This window comes from Hylobates moloch, unplaced genomic scaffold (genome assembly GCF_009828535.3).
Source record: "Hylobates moloch isolate HMO894 unplaced genomic scaffold, HMol_V3 SCAFFOLD_14, whole genome shotgun sequence".
NCBI lineage: Eukaryota > Metazoa > Chordata > Mammalia > Primates > Hylobatidae > Hylobates > Hylobates moloch.
In genome coordinates, this window is record NW_026652289.1 from 88922267 (window position 1) to 88948252 (window position 25986).

At 51.0% G+C, this 25986-nt stretch overlaps 1 protein-coding gene across 1 annotated transcript in view; it reads right to left on the reverse strand.

Annotated features, from left to right (window-relative positions):
• Positions 1-23911: 23911 nt before the first annotated feature.
• HERC2 (HECT and RLD domain containing E3 ubiquitin protein ligase 2) overlaps positions 23912-25986 on the reverse strand; it is a 162790-nt gene continuing 160715 nt past the window's right edge. The window contains exons 84-85 of the mRNA XM_058427697.1: positions 25533-25745; positions 23912-24527 (exon numbers count right to left, since the gene is read on the reverse strand). Coding sequence (XP_058283680.1) covers positions 24255-24527; positions 25533-25745 — 486 coding nt within the window. The 3' untranslated portion in view covers positions 23912-24254. The remainder of the gene's footprint in view (positions 24528-25532; positions 25746-25986) is intronic.

Below are 25986 nucleotides of genomic sequence, written 5' to 3' on the forward strand. Positions count from 1 at the left end.
AACAAATGAAACACAGAAAAGTCTCAGCAAATAAGCGCCAAATGAAACTGAAAAACACAATAGCAAAATTTTAAATGCAAAAATGAACTCAACAGTTAAATGGAGGGGACAGAGAAAAGAATCAATAACTGGAAGACAGAACAATAGAAATCACTCAACCTGAACAATGGAGAAAACATAGTCTAAAACTATTTATCAGAACCTCAGAGACCTGTGGGACCATAAAAAAAGATCTAACTTTCATATAATCCAAATGCCAGAAGATAATGAAGAGTATGTAGCTTAAAAAGTATTTGAAGATATCATGGCCAAAAACTTCCTAAATGTGGCAAAAGACATAAACCTACAGATCTGAGAAGCTGAGCAAACCCCAAATGAGATAACCCCAAAAAAATCCAACACATATAGTGGGCAAAATTTTAAAAACCAAAAGCAAAGAAAAAAGTCTTAAAGAGAGAAATTAAAATATCCCTACAGGGAAAAAACAATTCAGATGAAAGGAACCATGGTGGCCAGAAGAAAGTGACATAACATTTTCAAGTAATGAGAGGAAAGAACAGTCAAGCCAGATGCCTACATCCAGTGAAAGAGAAATCAAGATGTTTTTAAAGAAAACTAAAAATTTATTGCCAGCAGACCTACTCTGAAAGAATGGCTAAAGGAAGTTATCTAAACAGAAAGGGAAAATGAAAGAATACATTTTAGAACATCAGGAAGGTAAAAGAATATAGGTAAGGAGAGGCGTGGTGGTTCACGCCTGTAATCCTGGCACTCTGGGAAGCCAAGGCAGGCAGATTCATTGAGCCCAGGAGTTTGAGACCAGCCTGGGCAACACGGCAAAATCCTATCTCTATTAAAAACACAAAAACTTAGCCAGGCATGGTGGTGCATGCCTGTAGTCCCAGCTACTCAGGAGGCTGAGGTGGGTGAATTACCTGAGCCAGGAAAGTCAAGGCTTCAGTGAGTCAGGATTGTGCCACTGCACTCAAGCCTGGGTGACAGAGTGAGACCCTATCTCAAAAAATAATAATAAAATAAAATAAAAAGTAAGTCCAGGCTCAGTGCGGTGGCTCATCCCTGTAGGTAGGCTCATCCCTGTAATCCCAGCACTTTGGGAGGCCGAGGTGGGTGGATCGCCTGAGGTCAGGAGTTCACCACCAGCCTAGCCAACATAGTAAAACCCCATCTCTATTAAAAATACAAAAATAAGCCAGGCGTGGTGGCGGACACCTGTAATCCTAGCTACTTGGGAGGCTGAGGCAGGATAATCATTTGAACCCAGAAGGCGGAGGTTGCAGTGAGCTGAAACCGCACCATTGCACTCCAGCCTGGGCAGCAAAGCGAAACTCCATCTCAAAGGGAAGAAAAAAAAGGTAAGTCCAAGCAAGATTCTTAACAGATGCATCATGTGCTATTTTCATTCAGAGAATGCAAGTGCTTAATGGAAATAATTCTGTCATCTACTGTTGACAGCATGCTACTGAATAACATTTATACATAGGTAAATACATTTTCCCTCTCCTCTTGATTTTCCTAAATTCTGTTGAATGTCTGAAGCAAAAATTTTAACACTCTTTGATGTGTTTATCAATGTATGCAGAGGAAATCGTCAAGACAATTCTATAACAAATGAGAGAGGTAAAGGATGTAAAGGAGGTATGTTTTCTTGATTTTACTCAAACTGATAAAATGATGGCATCAGTAGACTGTGACAAGTAATGTGTATATATACTTTAGTACCTAGAACAACGACTTTAAAAAGCTATAAAAGAGATACACCAAGAAACATTATAGATAAATTATCAGGGGAAATTCATCCCCAATATTTCATGTAGGTTCTTTTCTATTTTCCCTAAGTGTCGGCTGGTCTGAGAAATAAAGGAAAAGAGTACAAAAGAGAGAAATTTTAAAGCTGGGCATCCGGGGGAGACGTCACATGTCGGTAGGTTCCGTGATGCCCCCTGAGCCATAAAACCAGCAAGTTTTTATCAGCGATTTTCAAAAGCGGAGGGAGTGTATGAATAGGGCGTGGGTCACAGAGATCATATGCTTCACAAGGTAATAAAATATCACAAGGCAAATGGAGGCAGGGCAAGATCACAGGACCAGGGCAAAATTAAAATTGCTAATGAAGTTTCAGGCACGTGTTGCCTTTGATAACATCTTATCAGGAGACAGGGTTTGAGAGCAGACAATCGGTCTGACCAAAATTTATTACGTGGGAATTTCCTCTTCCTAATAAGCCTGGGAGCGCTAGAGGAGACCAGGGCTTATTTCATCCCTTATTTACAACCATAAAAGACAGACATCCCCAAAGCGGCCATTCCAGAGGCCTCCCCTTAGGTACACATTCTCTTTCTCAGGGATGTTCCTTGCTGAGAAAAATAATTCAGCGATATTTCTTCTATTTGCTTTTGAAAAAAGAGAAATATGGCTCTGTTCCTCCCAGCCTACAGGCCACCAGACTTTAAGGTTATCTCCTTTGCTCCCTGAACATTGCTGTTATCCTGTTCCTTTTTCAAGGTGCCCAGATTTCATATTGTTTAAACAATTTGCGCAGTTAACGCAATCATCACAGGGTCCTGAGGTGACATTCATCCTCAGCTTACAAAGATGATGGGATTAAGAGATTAAAGCAAAGACAGGCATAGGAAATCACAAGGGCATTGATTGGGGAAGTGATACGTGTCCATGAAATCTTCACAATTTATGTTCAGAGATTGCAGTAAAGACAGATGTAAGAAATTATAAAAGTATTAATTTGGGGAACTAATAAACGTCCATGAAATCTTCACAATTTATGTTCTTCTACCATGGCTTCAGCCGGTCCCTCCATTCAGGGTCCCTGACTTCCCACAACAATAAATCAAAATGGAATTCTAAAAAAATGTTCAATTTACCCATAGCCCTAACATATCAGAAAAAAATGCATTACATGTAAACGGTCTGAATACATCAACTAAAAGATGGATTGGCAGAGTGAATTTAAAAATATGACTCAACTATGCAAGGTCTATAAGAAATTTACTTCTAAAATAACAGTGTATGGGTTCATATGGACATAAAGATGGGAACAACAGACACTGGGGACTACTGGAGCAGGGAAAGAGAGTGGAGGTCAAGGCTTGAAAAACTACTTATTGAGGACTGTGCTCACTACCTGGGTGACAGGTTCAGTGGTACACCAAACCTCAGTGTCACACAACATGCCTTTGTAACAACCTGCACGTGTAGCCCCCAATCTAAAATAAAAGTTGAAAAATAAAATTAAATAACAATATAGGTAAGGTGCAAGTAAAACGATGGAAAAAGACATATCATTCAAGCATCAGTCCAAAGAAAGTAGGAGAGGTTATATTCACGTAATATATGCTAAACTTCAAGGCAAAGAAAATTACCAGGCACAGAGAGAGGCATCTTGTAGTGATAAAAAGGTCACTTTACCAAGAAGACGTAGAAATCCTAAACACATATGCACAAAACAACAGAGCTGCAAAATATCTAACACAAAAACTAATAGAACTGAAAGGAGAAAGACACATTTATAGTATAGTTTTATAGTTAGAGACTTAAACATTTATCTCTCAGCAATTAATAGAACTAGACAGAAAATCAGTGCAGTTATAGAAGAACTGAACAACACCATCAACCAATAGAATATAATAAATATTTATGGAACACTCCATCCAACAACAGCAGAATATTCTTACAAAGTGCCTACAGAACATACACCAAGATAGACTACACTTTGGGCCATAAACCAAACCTCAACAAATTTAAAAGAATTGAAATCATACAGAGTATTCTGTAGCCACAATGCAATCAAATTAGAAATAAGTAACAAAAAGAGAGGAGGAAAATCTGCACACTTGGAAATTAAACATACTTCCAAATAATCCAGGATTCAAAGAGAAAGTCTCAAGGGAAATCAGAATTATATTGAACTGAATGAAAGCGAAAATACAACATATCAAAATTGGCAGAACACAGCTAAATCAGTGATGGGAGGAAATTTACAGCATAAATGCTAGTATCAAAAGGAAAGCAAGTCTCAAAAACGATATAAGCTCTCATCTCAAGAACCTAGAAAAAGAAGAGGAAAATAAACCCAAAGCAAGCAGAAATGAGAAATAATGAAGCTGAGATTAAAAATCAATGAAATAGAAAACAAATCAACAAAAACAGTAGAAAAAAATCAATGAAACCAAGAGCTACTTCTTTGAAAATATCAATGGAATTAACAATCCTCTAGCAAGACTGGCAAAGAAGAAAGAGAGAGTGAAAGTTATTAATGTCAGGAATGAAACAGGAAATACCATTACAAACCCTGAAGACATCAAAGAATAGTAATGGTATATTAGATTGCCATTTTACAACCTTACATATGTAACTTGGAAAACTTAGTGATTCCTCAAAAAGCACAAATTATACTATAACTCATTCAACATAAAATGGGTAATTTGAATAGCTCTATAATCTCTATTAAGTAAATTAAATTCGAATTTTTACAAAAGAAATCTCTAGGGTCAGATGGTTTCACTAGAGAATTCTACCAAACATTTAAATTAACACCAATTCTATACAATCTCTTCCAGAAAATAGAAAATGAAGTATATCTCATCAGTGAGTTTTATGAAGACCGTATTACCCTGATACCAAAATCAGATACAGTACAAAGAAAAAATACTACAGGCCAACATCTCTTATGAATATGGTGCAAAAATCTATAACAAAATATTAACAAAGGGAATTCAGTAATATATCAAAAGAACTACACACATAACTAAGTACGGTTTGTTCCAGGAATGCAAGGCTTGTTCAATGTTCAAAAATCAATCAATGTTGAACATGGAGCTACCATATGACCTAGCAATTCCACTTGTAGGAATATGCCCGTGAGAAATGAAAACATATGTCCACACAAAAATGTGTACAATAACATTAATAGGATCATTAGTCATAATACCCTAAAAGTGGAAACAACCTGGCCCTGCACGGTGGCTCACACCTGTAATCCCAGCACTTTGGGAGGCTGAGGCAGGAGGATCACTTGAGGTCAGGAGTTTGAGACCAGCCTGGCCAACATGGTGAAACCTCGTCTCTACTAAAAATACACAAATTAGCCAGGCATGGTGGTGAGCACCTGTAACCCCAGCTACTTGGGAGGCTGAGGCAGGAGAATCGTTTAAATCCAGGAGGCGGAGGTTGGAGTGAGCCAAGATCGTGCCACTGCATTCCAGTCTGGGTGACAGAGCAAGACTCCATCTCAAAAAAAAAAAAAAAAAAAAAAGTACAAGCAACCCAAATGTCCATCACTAAATAAATAAAATGTGGTAGATACACACAGTGGATTATTTGACAATAAAAATGAATGGTGTCTGACACATGCTAAAACATGGATAACCTTTGGAAACATGCTCAGTGAAAGAAGCTAGTCACAAAAGGCCACATATTGCCTGACTCTATGTATATATAAAATCTTCAGAACAGGTAAATCCATAGGGGAATAAAATAAAATAAATTAGTTGCTGCCTATGGCTAGGGGAGGGGATAGGGTTGGAGGGAAATGAAGAACAAATGCTAATGAGCGTGGAGTTTCATTTGGGTTAATAAAAATGCTCTAAAATTGATCATGGTGATGGTCACACAACTCAGTGAATATACTGAAAAAAACCATTAAATTGTACATTTTTTTTGAAACAGGGTCTCTCTTTGTCACCCAGGCTGGAGTGTGGTGGTGCAATCACGCCTCACTGCAGTCTTGTCCTCCCAGGCTCAGTGATCCTCCCACCTCAGCCCCCAAGTAGCTGGGACCACAGGCACACACCACCACACTCAGCTAATTTTTTATTTTTAGTAGAGACAGGGTCTTGCTATGGTGCCCAGGCTGGTCTCAAACACCTGGGATCAAGTGATCCTCTTACCTTAGCCTCCCAAAGTCCTGGGATTACAGGTATGAATTTGTACACTTTAATTGGGTGAATTATATGGTATTTAATTATAATCTCAATAAAACTGTGAAAAATATCAAGCAATGTAATCTACCATATTAACAAGCTAAAGAAGAAAAATCACATGCTGATATCAATTGATGCAGAAAAAGCATTTAACAAAATTCAACACCCATTCATGATAAAACAAAAACTCTAAGAAAACTAGGAATAGAGAGGAACTTCCTCAGACCTATTAAAGAACATCTACAAAAGACATAGAGCTAACATTATGCCTAATGGTGAGAAACCTGAAGCTTTCTCAGGAAGACAAGGCAAGAATGTTCCCTCTCACCACTTCTAAACAATTTTCAAAATTCAAAAGTAAAAAAAAAAAAAAGTAAAATGGGAGAAGATTTCACTAAGGAGGATATGCACATGGCAACTAAGCACATGAGAAGACGTTCAAGATCGTGAGCCATTAGGGAAATGCAAATTAAAACTATGAGCTATCACTGCACACCTATCAGAAAGGCTGAGATAGAAAACAGGCCAGGTGCAGTGGCTCACACCTGGAAGCCGAGGCAGGCAGATCACCTGAGGTCAGGAGTTTGAAACCAGCCTGACCAACACGGTGTAATCCCGTCTCTACTAAAAATACAAAAATTAGCCAGGTGTGGTGGCAGGTGCCTGTAATCCCAACTACCCAGGAGACTGAGGCAGGAGAATCACTTGAACCCAGGAGGTGGAAGTTGCAGTGAGCCATTGCACTCCAGCCTGGGCGACGAGAGCAAAACACTGTCTCAAAAAAAAAAAAAAAAAAAGAAAGAAAAGAAAAGAAAGAAAGAAAAAAGAAAACAGAGACAACACTGCCAGCTGCCTAGGACTCGAGAGGCTGGCTCACTCTTGCATCACCGATGGGAATGTAAAATTGTACAGCCACTCTGGAAAGCAGTTTGACAGTTTTTTAAAAAACTAAAATTGCAACTACCAGCCAACAATTGCACTCCTGGACATTAATCCCAGAGAAATGAAACTTTCATTCACACAGAACCCTGCACGCGAATGTTCATAGAAGCTATATGAAAAATTGGAAGCCACGCAGCCGTCTGTCCGTAGGGGAGTGGGAAATAGGCTGTGGTGCATGCATGCCGGGAAGACCACGCCGCAATCAAAAGGAACAGACAATTCATACACAACAACATAGAGGAATCCAGAGTGAAAATCCTCCGTGAAAAAAAGCAAGTTCCAACAGACTATTTACTCCGATTCCATGACTGCTGCATTCTTGAAACGGCAAAGTTATATAAATGGAGAATAGGTTAGTGGTTGTCCGGGGTTGAGTAGGGGCTCTCGTTCCACCTCACTTCCTGCCTCTTCCCTGGGAGACAGAGGCCTCGGCTCACCCAGACCTCTCCCTCTTTCTCACACATTCTTCATCCAGTTCTTCCAAACACATCCTAACTCCTCCTAATCCCACCTGGTCATCGCCTCTCATGCAGATGATGGAGCACTCCAATCCCACAGCCTGTCCTCTGGAGGACCCCAACACCCTAGCACACAGCCTGTCCCCTAGGGGACCCCAACACCCTAGCACACAGCCCGTCCTCTGGAGGACCCCAACATCCTAGCACACAGCCTGTCTCCTAGGGGACCCCAACACCCTAGCACACAGCCTGTCCTCTGGGGGACCCCAACACCCTAGCACACAGCCCAGTCTGTGGGGAACCCCAACACCCTAGCATACAGCCCATCCCCTGAGGGACCCCAACATCCTAGCACACAGCCCATCCCCTGGGGGACGCCAACACCCTAGCACACAGCCTGTCCTCTGGGCGACCCCAACACCCTGGCACACAGTCTACCTCTGGGGGACCCCAACACCCTAGCATACAGCCTGTCCTCTGGGCGACCCCAACACCTTAACACACAGACCGTCTTCTGGGGAACCGCAACACCCTAACACACACCCCGTCCTCTGGGAGACCCCAACACCCTAGCACACAGCCCGTCCTCTGGGGTGACCCCACTCCCCAGCACACAGCCAGCCCGTCCTCTGGGGCGACCCTCCCCTCACCCCAGCCCGTGGCTGCACTCTCACGGGAACCACAGCTTCAGCCTGGTTTTGCTTTATTGGGCCCCATGCGCTTGACTTGACTAGGGCAGGGCCACCCTCGGCAGAGGTCCCGCCCGTAGGGACACCTGCAGCTGGCGGGAGAGGAGTGGGGAAGCTGTAAGCCGGCGGCACAGGGCGGAGTATGCGGCAGCCCCAGCCCACCCCTCCAGGTCCTCCCCGCGATGGCGCCCAGGACCCTCCTTCCAAGCAAGATTCACACCAAAGTGACCAAGTCGTCACCAAATTTTAGAAGGAAAAAATAGATGGTTGTGGCTTATTTTTAGAAAAAAAAAAAAAAAAAAAATAGATGGTTCAGAGCCGGTGGAACCTTCCAGTCCTCACACCCAACTCCAAATCGTTCGTGTGGGCGGCTGCCGGCCCTCTCTCCGGCTCTGCGCTCTTTCTGCCTGCAACCGTGCCCCCGACCTCGGGCCCTGCGAGGTAGGGGTGGGCCCGGGCCCCTCCTGCCGCCCCTGCTGCCAGCACCGTCTCTCCGAGGCCCTCGACGCCCCGCCGTGCCGTGGCCTTCAGAGCGCGCCAGACGCTCACCAAGCCTGCCCGAGCCCCGCCTCCCGCAGCGGTGCCCAGGGCGGGGTGGGGGGACGGCACTGGTGCCAGGACCGACAGAGGCCAGGGAGCGGCGCCGGGCGTGGTCCTGACACCTGCCCTACCGGGGAGGGAACGGGGTTCCACGCCTGGGCCCTTCTCCACTGGGTCCAGGAGCCTCCATCACCTGCTCAGGCCACGAAAAGGCTCCAGCCGTGCGGGTGTGAAGGAGGAGCAGCCAAGAGAGCTGCGCTGCCGGCGCTCAAGCTAGGCCGGGTCACCGCCTCCTGCCCAGGTCCAGGCGGCCCCTGCCTTCCCCGCTGGTACTGGCGCGCCCGTGGCCGCACGGCTGAGCGCGCCGGGCATGGTGGGTCTGCGGGACTCGGAGCAGAGCTCGAGCTGGCGGATCCCCGGTTGGCGTCCGGCGGGAGGGCAGGAGTGGCCCAGCCAGGCCGCCCTGCGCACTCCCCGCCCGGGTGCGCCCCGGGGACCGCGGCCCTCCCACCCCGCCCCTGCGAAACGATAGCCCTCAGCAGGCGCCGCACGCCGACTTCACAGTGGTGGCGATCAACAGCGTGTGGAAAACAGCTTCTTCGTGAATCCTAAGAACATTGTGGCCGGGCGCGGTGGCTCACACCTATAATCCCGGCAATTTGAGAGGCCAAGGCAGGCGGATCACTTGAGGTCAGGAGTTCGTGACCAGGCTGACCAACATGAAGAAACCCCGTCTCTATTAAAAATACAAAAATTAGCAGGGCGTGGTGGCGCGTGCCTGTAATCCCCGCTACTCGGGAGGCTGAGGCAGGAGAATCGCTTGAACCAGGGAGGTGGAAGTTGCGGTGAGCCGAGATGGCGCCATTGCACTCCAGCCTGGGCAACAAGAACAAAACTCTGTCTCAAAAAAAAAAAAAAAGAACATTGTTCTTCGAGTTCTTTAGACATCTGACATAATACCGGCAAGGAACGAGAAGGACCAGGTTTAGGCGCTGAGGTGAAAATTTGGCTGTTGAAAGGCAGTCCCTCTGCAGCCAACTCCCCTCTGGTGGACAGTGTCCAACATCCAGAGAAAATACCCGTCACTGAATGCTCCCCTCCCCACAAGGCGCTGCTCGGCCCCAAATCGTCCCCAACGCGCTGCCCAACCCCAAGGCGTCCCTCTGAGCGAGAAACCGCCCCTGGCTGTGCTTGCAGGGGACTGGCTGGGTCCACAGGGCGTGGCTGTGTCTCTCGGAGCATGGCCCTTGTCTCCGGGGGCCTGGCTGCGTCTGCAAAGGCGTCAATGTGTCTCCGGGGGCGTGGCTTGTCTCCGGGGCGTGGTCGTGTCTCCGGGAGGTGGCTGGCCTTGGGGGCGTGGCTTGTCTCCAGGGCGTGGTTGTGTCTCCTGGGGCGTGGTCGTGTCTCTGGGGCTCGGTCGTGTCTCCGGGGGCGTGGCTCGTCGTTGGAGGTGGTCTGTCTGTGTCGGGCGTGACTGTGAGCCGGGGGCGTGGCCGCGTCTCGGGAGCCTGGCCGTGTCCGCAGGAGCCACGCTGTGACCGTTGCATTTGAAGCATTCTTTCTAGTTCCCGGATCCCAGGGAGGGGGCAGGAGAAGCCCTGCGGCCAAGAAGGCCTGAAGAAGCCCGTCCAGGGGTCAGCCTCCTCCTCAGCCGACCCTGGGCTGAGACAGGGGTGTCCCGCTGAGGGCAGTGTAGGGTGCGGTGCCCCCACCCCACTGCGGGCCTGGACCGAGGCCGCGAGTGTGACCGTATATCCCTTCAGGTGCATTTTTCAACATGTGAACTTGGTTAAAAGCTTCTAGAACGTTAAGCCAAATATCGTGGCTTTCCATCCGTTTTCTGTTCTTGTTTGAAATAATACGCCTCCTTCCAGCCTGGGAGGAGGGGCGGGGCCCGGGAGAGAGCCTCGGGAGGCCGCGGGTGGGCTCTGCCGAGAGCGGCGCTCGCAGGGCCCCCAGGGACTGGCGGCCCCGCGGCAGGCCAGGCGCACCTCTCGGGGAGGAACGAGCAGCGCCAGCAAACGCGCAGCCGGGGACTCGGCCGCCCAGCCCCGCTCCCGGCCCGGGGCCCGGACCCCTCTCCAAGGCGCCGCTGCCGCAAGCCCCCTCTGCTGCCCCAGCTGCGGGCAGTGTGGCCCGGCGCTGTGCCGCTGTAGTTCGGTGTCCCTTCGCCCATCCTGCAGGCCAGCTTGGAAACTGTGTCCCATGCTCCTCGAAACACCGGACCTGCTCCCTGCCGCCCTGCGGATTGCGCCTCCTGGCGCCTCAGTGGGTGGCCGGGCCGAGAGCACAGGCGCGCCAGCCGCACCTCCCCACGGGTGGGATCCACACGGACCCCGCCGCGCTCCGCCGAAACTGCTCGGGTCCCGCGGGTGGCCGGCGCGCGCAAGAGCCACAGCCCGCGACAAGCCGGCTGCCTGCAGAACCCCAAATCGAAACTGCGGAAACCCAACAACCAGCGAGTGAACTGGTACAGCCAGCGGCCCCAAGGAGCTGAGGGAGCTCCGGCCTGTGAAGTCTCTTCTCACATTTCCACCATATGGGGAATGCCACACTGGGTCAGCCCCTGCCCCAGATCCTGCCCCTGGCCTCCAGGCTCTGGGCTTTCCTCCCCTCTGTGGTAGCCTTTATTTCCATTGCAAGCCATCTTTCCACTACTAGCAGTTAAAAGCCTCCCTTTTCTCTCTACTCTCCCAAGAAACCTCATCCTCACCTGTGGACAGGTGGCCGCCCAGCTCTCTTCTGCAGCTCAAACCACTGTGTCCATCTACCTCTTTGTGTCCCTAGACATAAAGGTACCCAAAACTCCCAGAGTGCTGAAGCCACACCCGGCCTTTCCCAGGGGCCCTGGTGACTGATCCCACCATCCATCACCCATCGCCAACTGGGAATCCCCCCTGCAACTCACCAGTGCTTCCCTGCCCCAGCCTGGCAACCACACTCAGTGGGAAGGCCTTGGCAGTGGCTTTCTTTACCCCCCCCCCAGCTGCTCCCAACCCCCCAGCCACAGTGATCTTTCCAAAATGCATATGGCCTCAAAGTCAAAATATTTCCTTGCTGCCTGCCACTCCAGCATAGAAACGGGGACCCAGGTGACACAGGTGTCATGCTGCTGGGTTTCCAGGGACAGCCAGGACCTCCCCATTCCTGGTATTCCTGATATCCTCAGATCTCAGCTGCCCCAGGGGCTGGAGGTTGTGGTCTTCTCATAAAACAAGAACAGTATAGGCATTTGCTTTTCATCAGTGTAATGAAACTTTAGGGACTTATGATCCTAAATCACATTACACCGATGTGAATTGCACTCAAATGTTGTAAACTAAATTTGCAGAACAAGCAGTTTTTGTGCAATTCTTTGCAGTCTACTCAGCTCTTTCACCTCTGTGTTCAGGTTCAATCCTCATTAGTTCTTCCATGAGAGATAGTTATCCCCAGATGCGTTCAATGCCCCACTCCTTGCCCTGGCAGGCCCCGTCCCAGGGTCCTGGATGGCAGACGCCATGCCCGCTCCGCGAAGCTCAGGCTCACCTAGCAAGCAAATCGCAGCTGGTTTAGGTAGACAGCAGCTGCCCGCAACTGCTAACAGCCTCGGGTTTCTTTTCCTCAGAATCACTCACCCTAAATCTACACATTGTAGACTGTCACATTGGTCTAAGTAGTGCTCCTCAAAGTGCACTGCACGTTAGAGTCACCTGGGGAGCTTCACTACCGGGCCCCAGGCTCTGATTCGCCCAATGGGAAGGGAGCACCGGGCACTTGTCCTGAGCCCCTGGCCCCTGCCTGGGTCTGCAAACCCAGAGCGCCCACACACCAGGCTGCCTGTGCTTAACATTGTGTCCTTGAAAAGAGCTAGCTGCACTAATGCCCATTGATTTCACTGTGTGACCACAGTAAAGAGAAGCAGCTTTGAGGGATTTAGTGTTTTCACTCCAGTGCATTCCATTCTAAGGAAACGCCTGACCACGGCTCAAGGCTAGGAGGCCCCGCAGTGCCAGATGCTGCCCTGGAGTTCAAGTGGAACATTTGCCGTCTGAACCTTTCCAAACTCCCCCCACCCATGACCTCACGGCCCACCAGGGGGCGACTTTTTCCTGGGTCGCCTGGCAGAGAGCCGAGGGGCTCAAGGGGCAGCTGCTGTTGCTGCAGGCCCAGGCGAACTCAGCCGCGCTAGGTCGGCTCCATCGCACCCGTCTGTGCACATTGACCTTTAAGGGAACTTGCCTTGCTTCCTAAGCCGCGACTCAGCCGGGGCTGTGTAAACCCTCCCTGCCTGTTCCCAGGCTAGGCCGGCTCCTCGCCTGCTTCCTCCCGACCGCGGAGCACGTGCACTTTACCTGCGCACTTGCTGATCTTTCTCCAGGAGTGAGTTTAAGTTCCGCACCTCCGCTCTGGATGGTGAGCGGAGCACAGCCTTCGAAGTAAGAACTCAGTAAGAGCTCAGCGCTCCGGCAGCCGGTCCCCCACCCAGGCACGCCCCCGGCCCGGCCCCGCTCACAGCACTCCCCAACTCGGCCCAGCCCACAGCGCGGCCACGCCCATAGCACGCCCTCCCGGCCACGCCCACATCTCGGCCACGCCCACAAAGCTCCCCACCAGGCCCCGCCCACAGCTCCCCCCTTCCGCACCCCCGGCCCCCCAGCTCCCGGCGGCGCGGGCTGCGGCGGAGCCTTGGGCGCGGGCTGAGAGCAGCTCCGTCTAAGGCTGCGCCGCCCCGGCGTCCCCGACAGCGCTCTCCGCGGGGATAGTTTCCAGCTTTACCTCTGAGGAGACGGCCCAGGACGGCGGACAGGCTTTTCCCTACGAACAAGAACGGGGAAATGCTCAGTGAACACTCTGTTCCCTTCAGAGCTCTCCCAGCGGGCACTGAGAGGCCCTCCAGCCAGGACGCCACGGTTACGCTTGCCTACAGCCCCTCATGCAGCACAGACACACACACGAGATACACAGACACACACAGATACACAGACACACACACAGATACACACAGACACACACACAGATACAGAGATAGACGCACGATGTATATAGACACAGAGATACACAGATACACATACACAGAGACACACAGAGACACAGCAATACACAGACACACAGATACAGGACACAGATACACAGATGACACACAAAGACACACGCAGATACACAGACACGCGTACACAGATACACACAGACACAGACACATGCACAGATACACAGAGACACACACACAGGCACAGAGATACACACAGACACATGCACAGATACACACAGATACACAGAGACACACACACAGGCACAGAGATACACACAGATACACACACAGACACAGATACACAGACACACACAGATTTATACAGATACTCAGACACAGATAAACAGACACACACAGGTACAGACACACAGATACAGATACAGAGATACACATTCACACAGAGATACAGAGACACACACACATACACACACGGACACACACAGAGATACACAGACACAGATATACACAGACACACACAGATACACGCACACAGATACACACATGCACAGATACACAGATATACACACAGAGATACACAGATACACACGCAGACAGAGATACAGATACATAGACACACACACACACACAGATGCACAGACACACAGATACACAGAGATATACAGATATACAAACACAGATACACGCACAGACACACACAGATATACAGGCAGATACACAGACACACAGATACAGACACACACAGATACACAGACACATGGAGACACACACAGCTACACACACACACACACACACACACAGCTGCAGTGGCCAGGCCCTGCACAGGAATTGGCAGGAAGTAAGAGGCTCCATCCACAGTGTAACAGCAGAGCTGAAAGAGATCTCATGCCTTATAACAAAGCACATTGCACAGGGACAGGGTGGGCCAGGGGTTGCCCCGGTAGCAGGGACCGAGGATGTCCTCAGCATGGCAGGCTCCAGGACACTGAAGTTCCCAGCCAGGGGCCTGACAGCAGGAGAGCCCGAGATCTCTGAGATCACATTCACTATCGCATGTGCAGACCCATCAGTTCAGACCGCCGTGTGCATTAGGTGTGGATATGGCTGGCAAGCAGCCTGCATGGTGACCCCATCCTTGTGGGTTGGTGGCGCCAGGGAGCCTGTGACCACTGATGCACCAGTTTCCGTCCCAGAAATACTGTCTCATCCTCGCTCATCACTGCACCTGCTCCCCTCCCAGTGCCTCAGGGACACTGTTACAAGGTGGGAAGGGGCAGGGGCACAGAGCCGGGGGGAGGCTCCCTGAGTGGGCAGAAGGCTCTTCGTGTGCACGCAGATCTGTCAAAATGAGGGCTTTGAAACGCCAGCAGGACAGCTGCAGCCAAGCATGTGGCTCTCTGTGCCTTGCGGGTCACAATTCTTTGTGTAACTGCTGAATGTCTGCGGAGGGAGCAACTCTACCCCAGCTCCAGGGATAGGCCCTGAGTGGCCACAGTAATGGAGGAAACCCCACTTCCATTCCATGCCAGGGACTGGCTCAGGTGAGCCAAATCTATGTGTCCCAGCCTTGGGGGCAGCTGTGGGGTGATGAAGCCCCACCGCGAGCAGACAGGCACCCACACCCAGCACAGCCACATGCTCACTGTCTCTGGGCTTCTTAGCTGCTGTCAATCAGTCCCCTTGGTTGACTGACCCTCACTGCCAGACCCTCAGGGCCAGATGGGGTTTCCTTTCCTGGTGGCTGAGAGTAAGTGTTGCCCGCAGATGCATCAGTGGAAGGCTGTGTGTGACTCGAACGGTCAAACTTGCCTTCAAGGGGCACCGCGCTTCTTCAATTAGAAGTGATTGGGGCCAGTCTCAGAAATGACGTGGTTTCTCTTAAGCTGAGCATGAAGATTTGGGTCCCAAACAAGATGTGATATAGAATTATACTTTTTTTGGCTGGCCCAGGAAATTCCAGAAGGAAATCCGAAAATAAGGCCCCCCTAAATGTTCTTGGCAAAGAACAGCATCATTGGAATCAGATCTAAAAGCCAAAGGTGGCTACTTCCAAGCAGAGGGCTGGGATGCGGTGTGGTTTTTGTGTACATGCGTGTGCATATTTTATGTTTGTGGGTGACCCAGTGAAGGCACCCTTGGCTTCTTGCTGGGACAGGCAGTTGTGACTCAGAGGACAATGGTCCAGGAAAGTGAGAAGCTCTCAGAATTGGGCAGGCCTGAGGGTGCAGGAAAGGGCTGCCTCCCCAGACCACAGCATCCAGAGAGAAGAAAGCGCTTCCCAGCCCAGCTCTCCAGCCCCGTCATGGGGAAATCTGTCTGCAGCTTCCCTTTATGAATCCCTCCCCAGGGGTCCCCAGGGCCACCTGCTGTGCAGGCCTCTACAGTCCCCAGTCTCTGCCTATTCCTACCATGGTTCAGCCCACAAACCCTATGCACACACCCCTGCCCGAAGTTGGCTTGATTCAGCAAGCATTTTATCAAGCTCCCAGATCCTGTGGGTCTGGAATTCAGAAAGGCACAGTGGAAACAGCTTGTCTGCTCCTCACTGCAGCCAGGGCAATGTGAAGGCTGGAAATGACTTGAGTCTGGAGCATCCGGAGGTGCACTTGCTCACTCTAGGGCGGGTCTGTCGGCTCTGCCATGTGGCCCCTGCACCAGCTCTTGGACTTCCTTACAGCATGGCAGCTGGGGCCCAAGAGACAGGAAACGGAAGCCACCAGTTCCTTAGGGCCTGCACCCAGGACTGGCAGGTGTCATTTCTGCCATATTCTATTGGCCAAGCAGTCAAGGAGTCCAAGGAAGGACACAGACACCAGTTCTTGAGGGGAAGAATGTCAAAGAACATTGGAGCCATGTTTTTTGTTTTTGTTTCTGTTTTTGAGATGGAGTCTCACTCTGTCACCAGGGTAGAGTGCAGTGGCGTGATCTTGGCTCACTGCAACCTCCGCCTCCCGGGTTCAAGCAATTCTCCTGCCTCAGCTTCCTGAGAAGCTGGGACCACAGGTGGGCGCCACCACGCCCAGCTAATTTTTGTGTGTTTAGTAAAGACAGGGTTTCACTATGTTGGCCAGGATGGTCTCGATCACTTGACCTCGTGATCCACCTACCTCGGCCTCCCAAAGTGCTGGATTACAGGTGTGAGCCACTTCACCAGCCGGAGCCATGTTTTAAAGTTACCACAGCCTTAGGATGCAGGAGCTGAATAATGAGGGCTTGATGCTAGCTTCTGAACTTAAATTCTGGACTTTAAAGACGTGTTTAAATGTAATGAGCCGTGGAGTCACAGGAACTCCCATTCATTGCTGGTAGGACTGCAAGATGGTACAGCCACTTTGGAAGACAGTTGGACCGTTTCTTACAAAACTAAACACTCTTAGAATATGATGCAGCAACCAATGTGCCTTGGTATTTACCTAAATGATTTGAAAACTTATGTTCACCCAAAATCTGCACACGGGTGTTTATAGCAGTTTTACTTGTCATTGCCAAAACTTGGAAACACCAAGATGCCTTTCAGGAGGTGAATGAATAAACAAACTAGAGTACATCCAGACAATGGACTATTTATTATTCGGAACTAAAAAGAAATGAGTTATCAATCCATGAAAAGACACAGAGGAACCTTAAATGCAGATTACTAAGTAAAACAAGCCAATCGGAAAAGGCTGCATACTGCCTGAATCCAACTAGATGACTTTCTAGAAAGGTAAAACTATGGAGACAGTAAAAACATCGGTGGCTGTCAGGAGCTAGTGGGGAGCAGAGGGATGACTAGCTGGAGGGGATTTCAGGGCAGTGGCCGTAGTCTGAATGATACTGTAAGGCGGATACAGGGCATTAGACATTCGTGCAAACCGACAGAAAGCACTGCCCGAGTGAGCCCTGATGTAACCCGAGGCCTCTGGATAATGCTGGTGTGTTGGTGTAACCCATGGACCAATCTGGTGGGCAGCATGTGCACTGGGGCAGGCTGCATGTGTGGGGTGGGTGTATATGGGACTTCTCTCTACCATCTGATCAATAATGTCTTTCTTTTAATGAATTAGAGGAAAATACAAAGTCTCATTTGTGTGTGGGGAAAAAAATCAATTTTGAAAAGTGACTGGGATGGGCAAAAACTCCAGGACCGACTCAGGAATAAAAATGATTATAAACTTCATCCTGAAGAGGGTGGGTCCTGTGACCGGGAGGGGCCGGCCCAAGTCCCGGGCCATCCTGAGCTGAAGGCTCCATGGGGCGGGGCGGCCCTGGGTGGCAGGAGAATAGGGAGGCCAGGCCCGTGGGGGTGGGAAGAAAGTGAGGTCCTGAGAGCTGGTGCTCCAGCGGAGAGCGAAGCTGGACACGGGAGTCTGCAGCTTGAGGGACGAAGGTGCCTGCTATTGCTTCTGGATGTTGAGTTGTTGGTATCTGTGTGCGTGTGTGTTTCCATTTGCATTTCGATCCCATGAGAAATGAGGCCCAGAAGGTCCTGCAGACAAAAGCCTCCCATCCTGTGGAGCTGGCCTCCATGCAGAATGGACCCATTCGAAGACCTTTTTAAAAGGATCTTTTTTATTTTCTTGTTTTAGAGACGGGGTCCCTCTGTGCAGCCCAGGCTGCAGGGAGGGGCATGGTCATAGCTCACTGTAGCCCTGAGCGATTCCCTGTTTGAAGTGTAGACTATCGTGGAGGAGTGAGGTCTGCGTGATTCAGCCCGGAGGACCCTGGGTAGGACTCACTCGCCAGACTGGCTGCCAGTGGGCCTGGCCCTTCCTGACATCGTGAGCCATCATGGCATGTCCCTGGCAGTGACCAGGGATGTCCTCAGGCCCCGAATCTCCTGTCCAGGCCACCCAGGGCAGGCCTTTCAGGGGCCTTCCTTGTTCCAATTTTTCAGAGGCCCAGCGCTCTCCCTCCCCATCTTGCCCACTTGCCCAGCTGCACGCAGCATGGGGAGGGGGAGAGGGTGGGGAGAGGGTAGGGAAGACGGTGTGTGTGAGGGTGGGTGTATGTGGCGGGGCCAAGATGTATGTGTTTGGGAGGGTGTCTGGGGTGTGGGGGGAGGGTGTATGCATGGGTGTGTGTGTACATGTGTGTGGTGGGTGTGTGTGCGCATCTGTGTGAGGTGTGGGGAGTGTGGGGTGTGTGTGAGCATGTGTGGGGAGTATGGGTGTGTGTGTGCACGTGTGTGCCTGGTGTTTGTGGGGCGTGTGTGCATGTGTGTGTCTGGGGTGTGTGTGCGTGCGTGTGTGCATGTGTGTGGGTGGGTGTGTGCGCGTGTCTGGGGTGCGGGGAGCATGCGTGTGGTGTGGGTGCTACCTCTCACTCTCTCACCCAGGAGGAGGCTGTACCCAAGGCAGTGTTGCCAGACTGGGCCAAGCCAGGAGCAAGGCTGAGTGGCTCCACCCGCGGGCTCCCGAACTGGGACCCGGGGTGTCACCCGCAGTGCTGAGCGTCTGTGCTCTGAGACCTCGTTGTCCCCAAGGGTCTCTCCACCCTCCGGGCGGGCCCCAGGCCTCGGCCCCGCCTGGCATGAGGAGCGGGGAGCACACAGCAGGGTGGGGGCACCGGGCGCACGCGGGGAATTTCCCCACGACCACGGCGACGCCAAATGCCTGAGCCGCCACGGCTGCCGGCAACAGCGAGCGCAGGGAGGGGGCTGTGCGCGCGGGGGCCCTGGTGGCGGAGCAGGCGTCACCCGGAGAGCGCCGAGGTTTGTGGTCGCAACCCCGGGAGCCCCACTGCGGGAGGGGCGGCGTGGCCGGACAGAGGCGACTTCCTGGCAGGCAATCCCGGGCCCCGCGGCCGCCTCCGGGCCTGTCCTGGTGCCCCGGGCTTCCACCTGGCGGGCTGGGGTGCGGGGGCTGGTCCTCGCGAGATCCTGCTGGGAGCGGGCTCCAGCCCCACGGTGAGCCTGGCCCCAGCCTCAGTGATGCGCTTCGCTGCCGCGCGGGGAGGGAGAGTCCCGCAGGGCCACGAGGCGCCGGCCCCGGGGCCGCTTGAAACCCGGGGAGACCCCTCTCGCGCGCCCGCCGGACGAATCCTCGCGGAGGTCCCGGGGCGCAGCCGGCGTGAGGGTGGGGCCTCATCGAAGGGGCGCCGGGAGCCTCCCCGCTCCACTAGCTCAACTCAGGGCCGCTCAGAGGGGCTCTCACCGTGAACCTCGGCTTTTCGAAAGGAAGGGCAGATCCCAGATTTCCCCCTTCTCTTCTCGAAGGGAAAGTGGTTTGGGTGTTTTTCTGGTTTCTTTTTTTGGCAAGTCAAGACCGCGCACAATGCACGGAGCTCCGAAGCTCTCTCGGCTACTCCCGGATTTCTGGTTAAACCTGAAGGTGAGCCCGAAAGACCGCTGCCGCCGGCGGCCACCCCAGCGCGGGTCCGCTGAGAATGGAAACAGCACGTGAGCGCCGGCCAGGCCGTCACCTCTCCCTCCTCCAACAGCCCCGGCGGCCGCAGGGGCCAGCCAGGGCCCAGCACAAAATGCCTTCCAGTGACAGCAGCGCCGGAAGCCCCTTCTGAGGTCCTGGATAAGCCTCGGCGCAGGAGCCCCGCAGTCAGCCCACCCCGCATGCCTCCGCGCCAGGGCCTGCTGCTGGGTGGCCGCCTGCCCCGGGCTATCCCGGGCTGGGCACTCGCGCCGATCCCGCCTCGCTTGTGGAGCTGCACTTGGGGGGAAGGATAGACCGGCAGCGTGGGTCGCAGAGCCAGGCCAGGCCGCGCGGGCTGTGCACAAAGATGTGCCCGACAGGCGGGGGGAAGTCACGGCCCACCGGCTCAGGAGAAAGTCCTGGAGGGGAGGCAGTCCACCCCTGGGGACAACGCGGGGGACCGTATTCGGACACCACCAGAAGTTCCTGTCGGCGACGCTAAGGGTGCCCACGGTGTCGGGCACCATGTAAAGCTCTCCTAACTCTAAGCAGACTGCAGTTTCGTGCACATCATAAGGGCACAGCCACTGTCACCGATTTTATCAGCAGAAAAGCAAACATGAGGCAGGAAACCACCCAGTTAATCCACAATTCACAATGCTGGTGAGCTTCCAAACAATTGTCAATGTGACTGAAGTTTCCACTCCTAGCACAGATGGGTCGTCTGTCTTTTCTACAGTTTAATGGTCTCTGCTGCACACATTTATCTGTCAAAGTGAACTATATAACTTCAGGCTTTGGAAGTTGGATGAGAGTAAAAAGTTAAACTGAAGGTGACATGGAAACTGTCCGAGAGGGTCCTCTTGTCCAAACATGAAGAAGCTGTGGCCACAAAAATTACCACCTTTTTTTTTTTTTTAGGAATGAAGTGCCTCCAGTATGCTCTGTTTAATTAAAAAAATATAAAAAGGCCGGGTGCGGTGGCTTATGCCTGTAATCCCAACACTTTGGGAGGCAGAGGCGGGCGGATCACGAGGTCAGGAGATCGAGACCATCCTGGCTAACACGGTGAAACCCCGTCTCTACTAAAAATACACACAAAATAAAAAAAAAATTTGCCGGGCATGGTGGCGGGCGCCTGTAGTCCCAGCTACTCGGGAGGCTGAGGCAGGAGAATGGCGAGAACCCCGGAGGCAGAGCTTGCAGTGAGCCGAGATGGCACCACAGCACTCCAGCCTGGGCGACAGAGCGAGACTCCGTCTCAAACAAACAAAAAAACATAACACTTACGCCATTGCTTCTAACTGCAAAAAGCAGAGACACAGCCCCCGCAGGGCAGCTGCACCGCCCCGCCTTGGTGTCTGCGGCCGGCCTCTTCTGGCACATTAGCTTCACCCTCAGGACTCCTTTATACTCTGCAAAGCTCTCAATCCTCAATCATTTTCGTCTGGGTTTTACCTATCACATTGGAAATTACAACTGAAAAAATTTAAAATATTGAATACATTTAAAATAAAAACAAACCCATGACTTGTTAACACGGACACAATTTTGAAAAATCATTTTCCAAAACAAAAAAAATTAGTGAGAATGGCATTAATACTTTTATTAGCCTCTTTAACTGTCTGGCTTAATAGAAGTGTAAACTAAAAAAAGTGGCCGGGCATGGTGGCTCATGCCTGTAATCCTAGCACTTTGGGAGGCTGAGGCAGGCAAATCACAAGGTCAGGAGATCGAAACCATCCTAGCTAACACAGTGAAACCTCGTCTCTACCAAAAATACAAAAAAATTAGCTGGGCGTGGTGGCAGGCGCCTGTAGTCCCAGCTACTCGGGAGGCTGAGGCAGGAGAATGGCATGAACCCGGGAGGTGGAGCTTGCAGTGAGCCGAGATAGCGCCACTGCACTCCAGCCTGGGCGACAGAGCAAGACTCCATCTCAAAAAAAAAGTGTCTGAGACAGGCCTCAATCCACTTAGAGGTTCATTTTGCCACAGCTGAGGATGTGCCAGGGAAAGAGACACAAGCCACAGTAGGCTCTGTGTCCGGGGCTTCTTCCAAAGAGCTTTGAGGGTTTCAATATTTAAAGGGGAAAAAGGCAGGAGGGGAAGGGGGAAAGAATAAAAAGGAGAGAGGGTAGGAAAAATGAGAGAAGTGGGGCACATCCTCGTGAGGCCTTGATGAGTGCTTGCTAAATCGCAGGGTCAGAGGAAGAGGCAATTATACATTCGGCTCATGCTCAGTAAATCTGCACTTTACATCAGATAAAGTCAACCTAGAGTCGAGGAAGAAGTCAAATATGCATTGGTCTGGGAATGGGCGTACAGACAATTTCTAGTCTCTAGTCCCTTACGGAGCGATGAGCTGTGACTTTACATTGTCTGGGTGGGGGAGGCCACCTGGGGAGATACCTGTTCAGGCACAGAATGAAAAGGCAGTTTTCCATGTGACTGTTTCCAAGCTCACGCTTTTCTTCTGGCCTAGTGGGCTTGCGGGTGGAGATTTTCCTTTCCTTTCACAGAAGACAGGTGAATTCTCATTTCTGTCTGTGCATCCCCACATTGTGATGTTGTGGTGGAAGGAGGTGAAGAAAATCTGGCCTCACAGAGAGACGCAGTAGGAGAGAGAGGCTCCCATGGACACCCTGAAAGGAAGGGCCTCAGGAACTCCAGGGATCCTCAGCCAGGACTTTGAGAACCCATGTTCTAGAGGCAGAAGGCATTTGCCAGCCTGATTTGGGGGTTGGCCAATGGAAAGTGGGTGAACAGTGCAGCTCTGGGCCCTCTTACACCTGTGTCGCCACCGTGATACACTCGCCCGAAGCCAGAAGAGAGATGTGAAGCCTGGCACCTCCTAACCGCGGGCCCAGAGCCACTCAGCAGAGGCCAGCCCAGCCAGGCGCGCGAGTGAGAAATGTTGCTTCTCACTGACTGCAGGGGCAATTCTGTTATGCTGCAAAAGCTGACAACAAAAGGGTTGGTGATATTAACAAAAATAATACCACACGGCTTATGGAAGTTTTGAGCTAAGCTGAAAATAGACTAATCCTGGCATTTACCAATTCAGTCCTGGAAAGGTTCCCAGAAAAAAAAATAAAACTTTCCCTCTTTGGATTTTCTGTGCCAGTGCTAAACATTGTGTCCCTGAATAAACTGTCTCCCAACGTGAAATACATAGTTTTGCCTCAATCTGAGTGTTCAGCTCAAGCTCTAATGTGTTAGACCCGCCAGCCAGTTTTCCTAGCCTGTTCTCAGTTCTACCCTTAGCAGAGTGCGTGCCATACACAAGCAGCCCAAACCGTGTACCATGGCTGCCTGGACCAAAGACTCTCAGCCCAGGCCAATGAAAGCAGAAGCCAAGGCTGTGCAGACAGATGGGGCTTGGGGAGGAAGTCTGAGGAAACCATGAAGGCTCCAGAGCCCTTCAGCCCCTGCCACCAGCTGGTCCCGTGGAAACTTCCATTCTCCTAATCACTTCTTTGTGACTTGAGTTTGGTTTTTGTAATAATAATAAAAAAAAATCTAAACTTGGCTGAAATCTTAACTACTGCTGTAACAAGAACTAATTGATTTTTTGGTTGTAGTATATCCACTGGTGCTAGTCTAACTGGTTAAGAAATCTCAGCCTACACTTTTATGACAGATGTTTTATTTATAGATAATTAAAATTTAGGCATATACATGACACAAACATTATATATAGTACACTTTCCATGATAGAAGTTATAATGCTGTTCACAGAAAGGCCTCAATTCAGATGACATAATGCATATGCTAGAAGGGGACACCTGGGAGAGGGGACACCAAATGGCCTTCTGGTTTTTCATTTTGGTTTAAATATCCTCTGGATGCATTCAAGTAATACTAATCATTTCATGTTCAAAAGGCTTTTAATAAACAAATTCAGAGTAAAATTAATTGAAATATTTATAATACGATTTGTTACACAGGTATTTCCAATATACAATCAAGACGACTCACGACACTTGAAAGAAAGGAGAGAGAAAAAAAATCAATTGCACCCACAAGTAAAAAGGCTTTATTCATTTTGGGGATGCTGCAATTCGGTATTTATATAAACATTTACACACTTTAGTAAACACAGTCCTACATGTAATGCAGCATTACGGGTGAGAAGACCCTTGGAAGTCGAGCAACCACAGTGTTCCACGCGAACAGGCAGACCTTCTCACTGTCATTCCCATCACGGCCAGTCAGTCTCTCCACCCCCTCCTCCCGCCTGGCTCGAGGACGGACGCTTCTCATCAGACACACCAGGCAGCCTACAGTCTACCCAGCAGCGAGCGCTCTGCTGCCTGGCTCAGGCTCTCGTTTCACGAGGACGTTTCCCCATCTTAGTGTCCTGTTAAATAATCTTGCGTAGAGTCCGAAGCAAAGGAGTCGACATCCTCGTTATCTGAATCGTCGCTGCTGTCGTCGGCGGCCGGCTCTCCTGTAAGCGCGATGCGAGCGTAGTCATCCGTGTCTATGGACTTGCAGAAGTGGATGGCGTACTTGAGCTTCTCCTCCAGCACCTGCTTGCAGGAATACCTGGGCAGCTTCAGCAAGAAGAAACAGGTGTAGGACTCAGGGAGGAAGTGGTCTGGAGGGTTGTATTTATCCAACACCTGTTGAGCAGAAATATGAAGTGATCAGAAACTAAGTACTGTTGCAGTCTACTGTGCCCATTAGACTCTTCGTGCTCACAAAGAACAAAACGGCAGAAAACATAATCCAACCACCTTTAGGAGTAACAAGGAGCAATTAATTCCTAGAACTTGGAGTAAGAAACAGCACCTCACTATGGAGATGACGGCTCTCTACAGTCATCCCGGGAAGAGGGCCCAAGGACCACACCAACCCTGTGGATGCGGGGCGGCCTGGCTGGCGGAGGACCAGGCACGTGACCACAGGAGAGCTCTTCGTGAGTCGACCAGCCCAACTTTGACCCCTACAGATTAAGATACTAGGAAACAGCAAGAATTATGGACAAAAACTAAGAATTACTGAACTTCTAGGATAAAAAACTATGCATGCTCTCCAAGGTGACCCTGAAAGACGGCCACTTTTCTAACCCTGGCAGAGACGCAGGTCAGGCTGTGCTGGGCACATGCTGGGAACAGTGGACCCCATCGATCCATCCGCCCAGGCACTGCTGGATACGGTCCCAACAGAGAGCGGGGGCATTAGGCCATCCCCTCTCAGTGACTTGGCAGGTCCATCAAGCTTGTTTCTGACCACTGGCCCACAGAGGTGGAACCCAAAGCAAAACCCTTGTTCTCAATCCAGCGAGCGGCCTCATTTTTCTCAGTATGTAGCATGTTACTTAGTGACTCACCTAATTCGACCAGATAACTGAACAAGTGCTTTACGTGTGTTTGAAATCTAGAGCAGGCTGACACAGCAGTGATGTATTCTGGGGATGGCCAGATACATTTTTAAAAAATAGGTAATGGTACCCAAAACACATAACATTTTGAGCCTTCACATCAGAGAAGTTGGATGTTTTCCATTTTCATTTCTGTGAAGACTCAAGAGGCCGGTTTTTCCATGTGCTGCAGGACTGTGGGTGAGAAGCTGGCCACTGTTGGCCAACATTAGCCCAGGGCTGGCAAGCCCAGCCAGGAGCCTACCTGGATGACGAAGTCTCGGCCCCGGAAGTCGGCAATGGTCCTGGGCAGCCTCGTCCGGCCCCAGACAAAGCGAAGGAAGAGAGAACGCTCTGTGTTGGAGAAGGACTCCATCACCTCCCAGAACCACTGGATCAGTGATGCGGAAGGCTCGATGCCTTTATAGGTGGCCACCGACTTGAGAAGGTGCAGCGGGATGTCAGGGCTGCCACACACCTGCGGGAGGATGTCTGTCAGGGCCGCGTGATGCTTCCCACCCTGGCATTTCCGCAAGACTCCATCACGCTCCCTCTCTGCACCACGGCCTGTTTGGGGCGGGGAAAGGTCTGGGGGCTCTGGGTGGGCCCACACACAGCCTCCTGCAGGCAGGTGGAGGGACGCGCTCAGAGTGCACTCCCTTCAGTCAACACACAGGGCAAGGTTCTGACTCTAACTGCTGTCACTGATTTGTGGGTCA